This window comes from Stigmatopora argus, chromosome 10 (genome assembly GCF_051989625.1).
Source record: "Stigmatopora argus isolate UIUO_Sarg chromosome 10, RoL_Sarg_1.0, whole genome shotgun sequence".
Classification (NCBI taxonomy): Eukaryota; Metazoa; Chordata; class Actinopteri; order Syngnathiformes; family Syngnathidae; genus Stigmatopora; species Stigmatopora argus.
In genome coordinates this window covers 10,601,116-10,611,064 of record NC_135396.1, presented here as the reverse complement: position 1 = coordinate 10,611,064, position 9,949 = coordinate 10,601,116, and the positions used below count along the sequence as shown (strand labels likewise).

General features: G+C 35.7%; 1 protein-coding gene and 1 long non-coding RNA gene across 9 annotated transcripts; one reads left to right on the top strand and one right to left on the bottom strand.

Annotated features, from left to right (window-relative positions):
• The first annotated feature begins 734 nt into the window (after positions 1-734).
• On the top strand, positions 735-6,456 carry LOC144083878 (uncharacterized). 5 transcript variants are annotated; one of them, XR_013303653.1, is made up of 8 exons: positions 735-896; positions 1,222-1,405; positions 4,145-4,262; positions 4,453-4,652; positions 4,831-4,959; positions 5,156-5,307; positions 6,157-6,241; positions 6,329-6,456. XR_013303653.1 is itself a non-coding variant. In XM_077612036.1 (6 exons), the coding sequence occupies exons 4-6, from the start codon at positions 4,453-4,455 to the stop codon at positions 5,232-5,234; spliced, it is 408 nt and encodes a 135-aa protein (XP_077468162.1). In that variant the 5' UTR covers positions 735-896; positions 1,222-1,405; positions 4,145-4,262; the 3' UTR covers positions 5,235-6,456. The 5 variants fall into 5 exon arrangements, 1 of the variants encoding a protein (XP_077468162.1); XR_013303652.1 differs by having other exon boundaries at positions 5,156-6,241; XR_013303655.1 differs by having other exon boundaries at positions 4,827-6,241.
• LOC144083879 (uncharacterized) lies at positions 4,355-9,393 on the bottom strand. 4 transcript variants are annotated; one of them, XR_013303659.1, is made up of 6 exons: positions 9,171-9,393; positions 6,592-6,670; positions 6,313-6,421; positions 6,121-6,247; positions 5,983-6,059; positions 4,355-5,902 (listed from the first exon to the last, which is right to left on the bottom strand). It is a non-coding gene; the product is annotated as an uncharacterized LOC144083879 (long non-coding RNA). The 4 variants fall into 4 exon arrangements; XR_013303657.1 differs by having other exon boundaries at positions 5,983-6,247; XR_013303658.1 differs by having other exon boundaries at positions 4,355-6,059.
• Between the last annotated feature and the right edge of the window lie 556 nt (positions 9,394-9,949).

Sequence of the window (9,949 nt, the reverse complement as noted above, 5' to 3'; positions counted from 1 at the left end):
TGCTATTATTTGTGCACTGTGGTGAAAGCTTTAAATCTCATTATACTTGTATAATGACAATAAAAGCATTCAATTCAATTCAAAATTGTCTCCTTGTGCCCTGCGATCGCCTGGCCACCAATTCAGGGTGTCAGCTGGGAAAGGCTCCAGCACCCCCCGTGACCCTAGTGAGGATAAAGCGGTTCAGAAAATGAGATGAGAATAGTAATTACTGTAGATCTATTTTACTCCAGCTTTTAATTGATGGTGTGTGGTAGTCACTTGGTGTTCTAAATCAATGACAGTTGACAAGGAAGCATTCTTTGTGTTTCAATTGTTAAACTTTTAATGGACTAAGATGGCCTAGAATAAAGGTGAGTTGATGTAAAATACTAAGTGAAATGTCAATCGATATTTGATAAAATGAATGTACTGACATACTGTTTTATAGCATCAAGACCACAAAAATCACATAAATTCTACGTCATCTTCAAAACGTGGACATAGATTTGGGAGGACAAACCACCTCGTGGAGCGCGGTAAGCAAGCCACCATATTTTCCTTTTCAGGAAATGTAATATACATCTATACTCTTCATTTTAATTTGATCCTAAAACAGAAAGTCAGCACTCATGATTTAATTTCCCGGACCACATAAAATGATGCGGCGGGCCAGATTTGGCCCCCGGGCCGCCACTTTGACACCTACTAAATTAATTCTCCGTCGTCATCGACGTGCGACGGTGACCGTTCATTTGAGCCATGACGTTTACCAACAACACGAGTTGCTCAATTGTCGACAAAGACCGTCTTTAGGTCACAGATGAAGCATAATTCATAGAAAAAAAGAATGCAAACGTCGATAGAAGAGGAAACCGAAAAAGGAAACAGCGACCGAACTCTAACAAGGCTTATTTGTAAGTGGACTTTTTGTGACAAATACATTCGCTCACTCGATGAAACACACGAGGGGACTTCTGTCCCGTCCATTAGTATGAACTTTTAAAGGTTTGCACGAGAGCTAAAAAAAAGACAACGCCGGACGAGTGATATGTACTGACCTATTTTGACATGAAATCTTATTGATTGCATTTTGAAACGCCGATTTCAAAAGCAGGTGAATTTCACAAAGCATAATGGCGGTCCGTGAGAACCGAACAAGCGTCACCTAACTTGATAGCCTGATGAAATGAGACCAACTTTGATTGTTCATTCATTCTCTGAACCGCTTTGTCCTCACAGGGGTCGCGGAGGGTGCCTGACCCTATCCCAGCTGACTTCGGGACACCCTGAACCGGTGGCGGTGGAGACGGACAACCATTCACGCTCACACCTAGTGTGCAACCAGCCTACAGCCTTTGAAATGTGGGAGGAAACAGGAGTACCTGGAGAAAACCCATGCAGGCCTGGGAAGAACTCTACACAGGTGGGCTGACCTGAATTCGAACCCTCCATGTATAGTGAGGCTTTAAAAAAAACGACCACGTATAGTAAGGCTTTTTTTATTTAAAAAATGGCCATGTATAGTAAGGCTTTTTAAAAAAATACGACCATGTATAGCACAGGTGTCAAAGTGGCGGCCCGGGGGCCAAATCTGGCCCGCCGCATCATTTTGTGTGGCCTGGGAAAGTAAATCATGAGTGCCGACTTTGTTTTAGGATCAAATTAAAATGAAGAGTATAGATGTATATTCAATTTCCTAATTTTCCCCCTTTTAAATCAATAATTGTAATTTTTTAATCCTTTTTTTCTGTGTTTTTAGTTCAAAAATCATTTTGTAAAATCTAAAAATATGTCCAAAAAAAAAAAAAAAAAAAAGCTAAAATAAACATTGTTTTGGATCTATAAAAAACGGAATATTCAGGGCTTTTATTCCAGTTCTTTTAATCCATTTATAAAAAGTCTATCCAAGTTCTAAAATGGTTCGGCCCACATGAAATCGAGTTGACGTTAACGCGGCCCGCGAACCAACCCGAGTCTGACACCCCTGATGTATAGTAAGGCTTTTTTTTTTTTTTTAAACGACATAGTATATAGTAAGGCTTTAAAAAAATACGACCATGTATAGTAAGGCTTTTTTCTTTAAAAAACGACATAGTATATGGCAAGGCTTTTTTCATCAAAAACGACATTATATATATAGTAAGGCTTTTTTCTTAAAAAAACGACCATGTATAGTAAGGCTTTTTTCTTAAAAAAAACGACCATGTATAGTAAGGCTTTTTTCCTTTAAAAAAACGAACATGTATAGTAAGGCTTTTTTTTCCTAAAATACGACCATGTATATAGTAAGGCTTTAAAAAAACAACATAGTAGAGTAAGGCTTTAAAAAAAACGACATAGTAGAGTAAGGCTTTAAAAAAAAAAAAAAAAAACGACATAGTATAAGGCTTTTTTTTAAAAATACGACCATGTATAGCAAGGCTTTTTTCGTCAAAAACGGCATTATATATATAGTAAGGCTTTTTTCTTAAAAAAACGACCATGTATAGTAAGGCTTTTTTTTCTTAAAATACGACCATGTATAACGACATAGTATAGTAAGGCTTTTTTTTTTAAATGACCATGTATAGTAAGGCTTTTTTCGTAAAAAAAACGACATAGTATATATAGTAAGGCTTTTTTTCCTTTAAAAAAACGACATAGTATCGTAAGGCTTTTTTCTTAAAAAAACGACAGTATAGTAAGGCTTTTTTCTTTAAAAAACGACCATGTATAGTAAAGCATTTTTCTTAAAAAAAGACCATGTATAGTAAGGCATATTTTCTTAAAAAATGACCATGTATAGTGAGGCATATTTTTTCTTACAAATGACCATGTATAGTAAGGCTTTTAAAAAAAAAACGACATAGTATAGTAAGGCCTTTTTCTTAAAAAATGACAGTATACTAAGGCTTTTTTTCTTAAACAACATACTATACTAAGGCTTTTTTCTTTTAAAAAACGACATAGTATAGTAAGGCTTTTTTTTTCTTAAAAAACGACATAGTATAGTAAGGCTTTTTTTCTTAAAAAACGACATAGTATAGTAAGGCTTTTTTTTCTTAAAAAACAACATCGTATAGTAAGGCTTTTTTCTTTAAAAAACGACAGTATAGTAAGGCTGTCCTTAAAAAACGACATGGTATAGTAAGGCTTTTTTCTTAAAAAACGACAGTATAGTAAGGCTTTTTTCTTAAAAAAACAACATTGTATAGTAAGTCTTTTTTCTTTAAAAAACGACATAGTATAGTAAGGCTTTAAAAAAAAAAATACAACCATGTATAGCAAGGCTTTTTTCGTCAAAAACGGCATTATATATACAGTAAGGCTTTTTTCTTAAAAAACGACATAGTATACAAAGGGTTTTTTCCCTAAAAAACGACATAGTATAGTAAGGCTTTTTTTTCTTAAAAAACGACATAGTATACAATGGGTTTTTTCCCTACAAAACGACATAGTATAGTAAGGCTTTTTTTCCTAAAAAACGACATGGTATAGTAAGCCTTTTTTTCCTAAAAAAAAAAAAACAGCATAGTATAGTAAGGTTTTTTCCCTAAAAAACGACATAGTATAGTAAGGCTTTTTTTCTTAAAAAAAACGACATAGTATAGTAAGGCTTTTTTCCTAAAAAAACAACAGTATAGTAAGGCTTTTTTACCTAAAAAAACAACATAGTATAGTAAGGCTTTTTTACCTAAAAAACGACATGGTATAGTAAGGCTTTTTTCCCCAAAAATTGACATAGTATAGTAAGGCTATTTTCCCCAAAAAGCGACATAGTATAGTAAGGCTTTTTTCCCTAAAAAAACGACATAATATAGTAAGGCTTTTTTTCCTAAAAAAAACGACATAGTATAGTAAGGCTTTTTTTCCCTAAAAACGACATAGTATAGTAAGGTTTTTTCCCTAAAAATGATATAATATAGTAAGGGTTTTTTTTTTCTTAAAAAATGACATAGTATAGTAATGCTTTTTCCCTAAAAAACAACATAGTATAGTAAGGCTTTTTTTCCTAAAAAAATGACATAGTATATATAGTAAGGCTTTTTTTCTTAAAAAATGACATAGTATAGTGAGTCTTTTTTTCCCTAAAAAAACGACATAGTATAGTAAGGCTTTTAAAAAAAAAAGACCATGTATAGTAAGCCTCATCTCATTTTCTGAACTGCTTTATCCTCATTAGGGTAGCGGGGGATGCTGGAGCCAATCCCATTTGTCTCCAGGCCAGAGGCGGGGGACATCCTGAATCGGTGGCCAGACGATCTTGGGGTACAAGGAGACGGACAACCACGCACTGTATAGTAAGTCTTTATTCCTTAAAAACATCATGGTATAGTAAGGCTTTTTTTCCCTAAAAAACGACATAGTATACAAAGGGTTTTTTCCCTAAAAAACGACATAGTATAGTAAGGGTTTTTTTTCTCAAAAAACGACATAGTATACAAAGGGTTTTTTCCCTGTTGAGAAATAATTGTCTTTGTGTCATGACAGATGCATTGGACAACGTGGAAGAGGAGCGGGAGGAGAAGAACGGGTGCAGCCGACCGATCGACAAGTCAAGTCCTGCTTGCCTCACCCCGCGACAGCCGTGGGTTTGAGCTGTGTCTCCGTCATTCGGCCGACGTGGATGTGGACGAGGGCGACTGGCAGAGCAACGCCACCATGCGGTTCTTCGACAGCCGGCGGTTGTGGTGGGAATGCCAACCAATAAAAGTTTGGCGGGCTTATTTGAAATCATAGCTAATAGCCAGTGTCTTTTGTTTTTTTTTGGCCAATTCTTTTAACTAATTTTTATGTAATGTTTAAATGGAAATTTTAATTTTTAAAGTTTTTCTTAGTAAAAGGTAATGAGTCTTTTGTCGCAGGTAGGGAGAGGCACCAAGAATACGTCTGCGGGACGCGAACCGGCATCCATTCGACGGTAGGCATATGCTCTACTGTGTGTGCTAAAGGGCCCTCCCACCTTCCCACTAAACTTCAACCGGCTGAGTATTTTCGGTAAGAGGGCGCTGGAGTGATTTTGGCTAAGTGTGTAAGCCGCCTCCCTACTCAGCATGGTCTTGTCCAATAAAAGTTTTCTTGTCTTTTGTTTTTGTAGGCCAATTCTTTTAACTAATTTTGATGCAATGTTTAAATGTAAAATTTAATTTTTGAAAGTTAATTTTAGTAAAAGGTAATTTGTCTTATGTCGCAGGTGTCTCTCCCCGCCGAAGGCGGGGAGAGGCACCAAGAGTACGTCTGCGGGACGCGAACCAGCTTCCACTCGGTGGTAGGCGCATACTCTACTGTGTGCGCCAAGGGGCCCACCCACACACCCACTAAACTTCGACCGGCTAAGTCTTTTCGGTAAGAGGGCGCTGGAGTGATTTTGGCTAAGTGTGTAAGCCGCCTCCGTACGCAGCATGGTCCTGTCCAATAAAAGTTTTCTTGTCTTGTTTTTTTTAGGCCAAATCTTTTAACTAATTTTGATGTAATGTTTAAATGTCAAATTTAATTTTCGAAAGTTAATTTTAGTAAAAGGTAATTTGTCTTATGTCGCAGGTGCCTCTCCCCGCCGAAGGCGGGGAGAGGCACCAAGAGTACGTCTGCGGGACGCGAACCGGCTTCCACTCGGTGGTAGGCACAAACTCTACTGTGCGCATACTCACCGTGCGCGCTAAAGGGCCCTCCCACCGTCCCACTAAACTTCGGCCGCCTAAGCCTTGTCGCTGAGGGGACGCTCGACTCATTTAACTAAGTGTATAAGCCACCTCCCGAAAAAGTATAAGTGTATAAGCCACCTCCCGAAAAAGTATAAGTGTATAAGCCACCTCCCGAAAAAGTATGGTCCTGCCCACTCAGTTTTAATTTGACCTGAAAAGTGACAAATTGGAGGAGGCGGGGTATCCAACCCATGACCTTTTGTATGGTAAGTTGGTGCTCTACTATTGAGGCCAAGTATCTGTTTGAGCGGAAGAGTGAAAACTTGAAGGATGTGGGAATCAATCCAGGCAACTTTTGTATGCTAAGTGGGCACTATACCTCATTTTTGGGTCAAAATGAAGAAATCCTGCGTGCGGTGGATATGGGATCCCGTTTGATAGAGACCAAGAATATGCCTGAATTTGAAGAAAAAAAGTTTAATCCGTAAGTGGCAATTCTGTGCAAATAAAAACTGACATTTAGTTAAAGAAGTCTTTTTTGGACTGCTTTAAGGTCCAGTGTCCAGCAAGACAAGGCATTTTAAAAGAAAGTTAGAATTCCTCCCGCGTCAGCCCCTTGGTGAAATCGACATCCACAGGTGAGTCTAAGAAAAACAAAAGAAAAGAAATATTTTCTGCACAGCAACATGAATGTCTCTTTTAAACATACGTTTTTTTGTCTTCAGGTGTCCTCGCTCTCCACAGTTTGGGAAACCTTTTCGTTGGAAGACTGTCCATCCCACAAGTCATCCATTTTTGCCTTTGTGTCTGTCACTCATCTGAAAAAATACAAATAAAAGTTGACAGCAAAGTATCTCTTGTTCTATGATGTGACCTTGACTTTGATTTATAAGAAATATTTTTTTTTTCATTCTAAAAAGTGTTTTGTAAGGGAATGTGGCTATGCACACGCACTAGGATCGCTGCAACAAGGCAAGACATCACATACCAAGCCAATACGAAGGCGACCGGTGGCGACCGGTCGGGGCGGCGCTTCATCCGCAAGCTGCTCCCAAACCTACTCCATCCTGTCAGAGAGACCACAAGAAAAAAAAAGCCTTACTATACATGGTCATTTTTGGAAGAAAAACGCCTTACTATACTATGTCGTTTTTTTAAGAAAAAAGCCTTACTATACTAGGTCGTTTTTTATCAATAAAGCCTTGTTATACATTGTGTCGTTTTTTAACGAAAAAAAGCCTTACTATACTGTCGTTTTTTAAGAAAAAAAAAGCCTTACCATACTGTCGTTTTTTAAGGAAAAAAAGCCTTACTATACTATGTCGTTTTTTAAGAAAAAAAGAGCCTTACTATACTGTCGTTTTTAAGAAAAAAAAGCCTTACTATACTGTCGTTTTTTAAGAAAAAAAAGCCTTACTATATATACTATGTCGATTTTTATAAATAAAGCCTTGTTATACAATGTGTCTTTTTTTTGGAAGAAAAACGCCTTACTATACTATGTCGTTTTTTATAAATAAAGCCTTGTTATACATTGTGTCGTTTTTTTACGAAAAAAGCCATACTATACTATGTCGTTTTTTATAAATAAAGCCTTGTTATACATTGTGTCGTTTTTTTATAAATAAACCCTTGTTATAAATTGTGTCGTTTTTTTATAAATAAAGCCTTGTTATACAATGTGTCGTTTTTTTAAAGAAAAAAGCCTTACTATACTATGTCGTTTTTTATAAATAAAGCCTTGTTATACATTGTGTCGTTTTTTTACGAAAAAAGCCATACTATACTATGTCGTTTTTTATAAATAAAGCCTTGTTATACATTGTGTCGTTTTTTATAAATAAACCCTTGTTATAAATTGTGTCGTTTTTTTATAAATAAAGCCTTGTTATAGAATGTGTCGTTTTTTACGAAAAAAGCCTTACTATACTATGTCGTTTTTTTAAAGAAAAAAGCCTTACTATACTATGTCGTTTTTTATAAATAAAGCCTTGTTATACATTGTGTCGTTTTTTTTTTAACGAAAAAAGCCTTACTATACTATGTCGTTTTTTTAAAGAAAAAAGCCTTACTATACTATGTCTTTTTTTATAAATAAAGCCTTGTTATACAATGTGTCTTTTTTTTGGAAGAAAAACGCCTTACTATACTATGTCGTTTTTTTATAAATAAAGCCTTGTTATACATTGTGTTGTTTTTTATAAATAAACCCTTGTTATAAATTGTGTCGTTTTTTATAAATAAACCCTTGTTATACAATGTGTCGTTTTTTTACGAAAAAAGCCTTACTATACTATGTCGTTTTTTTAAAGAAAAAAGCCTTACTATACTATGTCGTTTTTTATAAATAAAGCCTTGTTATACATTGTGTCGTTTTTTTTTTAACGAAAAAAGCCTTACTATACTATGTCGTTTTTTTAAAGAAAAAAGCCTTACTATACTATGTCTTTTTTTATAAATAAAGCCTTGTTATACAATGTGTCTTTTTTTTGGAAGAAAAACGCCTTACTATACTATGTCGTTTTTTTATAAATAAAGCCTTGTTATACATTGTGTCGTTTTTTATAAATAAACCCTTGTTATAAATTGTGTCGTTTTTTATAAATAAACCCTTGTTATACAATGTGTCGTTTTTTTACGAAAAAAGCCTTACTATACTATGTCGTTTTTTTAAAGAAAAAAGCCTTACTATACATCAGGGGTAGGGAACCTATGGCTCGGGAGCCACATGTGGCTCTTTCGATGGGTGCATCTGGCTCTTCGCTAACCTGTGAGCTAAAATATGGAACCCGCTGGTGACAGAACTGAGATACGTACTACGTCCAGTGCTGCTTTAGTCTTCTTTTTTTGCATTAGACTCTGCTAGAACGCATACTCTCATTGATTAGCAACTGCATAAGAATGTTGTCAAAAGTATTCTTTTTTTCCACTTTAAAAGTGGTGAAATTAAATCAAATAAAATACACCCATTTACATGTATTTTGACTTTTAAATTCGGAGTATGGCTCTCAAGGAATAACATTAGAAAATATGAATTGTTTATGGCTCTCTTCGTCAAAAAGGTTCCCGACCCCTGCTATACATGGTCGTTTTTTAAGAAAAAAAGCCTTACTGTACTATGTCGTTTTTTAAAGAAATAAAGCCTACTATACAAGGTCGTCTTTATTCAAAAAGGCCTTACTATATATACATGGTCGTTTTTTTAAGAAAAAAGCCTAACTATTCATGGCCGTTTTTTATTTAAAAAAAGCCTTTCTATACATGCTCATTTTTATATTCAAACATGGTCATTACCAAAAATAAATAAATAAACCAAGTTGTCAGATATCACCAATATTACTGGCGAGTGTGTCTTTACGCAATTAGGATTTTCGTTTTATGACAAATGGTCTATAAAGGAATTTCGAATTGGAAAAGTCATCATTGAGCCGTTTACTTTTTTGTCCTTGTGCGATCTTTGAAACGATTAAAAACACTAAACGCAATTCGATTTGGAGATATTATGACTGCAAGTGGAACTATATCTTCATCGAAGCTTGCAATGTAGAAAACGGGAGCATTTCTTACCTTTTCGGCATGCGTCGAGTACACAAAAATCAGCCAACGTAAAAAAACAACAACTTCTTGGTGGACTTCTGTTCATGTCCTTTAACAAACATGTCTTGGTTGGATCTGACCCAAATTAGGCCGTTTAGATCATGCGATTAAAAACCTGAAAAGACGTTTACAAACAAAACAAAGCATGCGGGTCAACGAAAACCGTTTTTTTTTCATTGTCTTTTCCGGTCCGTTTCACTTCCGGGTCACCAATGTGACGTCAATTCAGGGAACGCCCTCGACTTTTACTTCTTTTTTTAATATAATAGTTTGAAATGAAAGCCTAGTCTTATGGGATGCTACACCTTTATATCAAATCAAAAGCCCATTAAAAAGACACACAAAATACATTGTTTTCATAATAACGTGTATTAAACTAATACACGTTATTATGAAAACAATGTAGTCTTTTTTGTCTATTTTTTGTGCATTTTACATGTGCGCCTTCAGTATTGCTACGTCTGAATCAATCCAACCCTCAATTACTATTTTATGGCTATAAAACCCTTACTGCAGCTACAGCTGCGACACATATAAAAAGCATTAATAATAACCTCATACATTTGAAATATAATTTAGGATACGTATATTTGCTTGTGCAGCTCGCTATAGATATTTGGTAGCACTGACTAGTCCACTGTATAACTAGCCAATCGTAGTTTGTGAAAGCGATGACGTATCCCTACGCCTGCGAGAAGGCCGAAGGCTGACTGACGAACACCACCAGGACCTTGTCATTATTGGAAAGT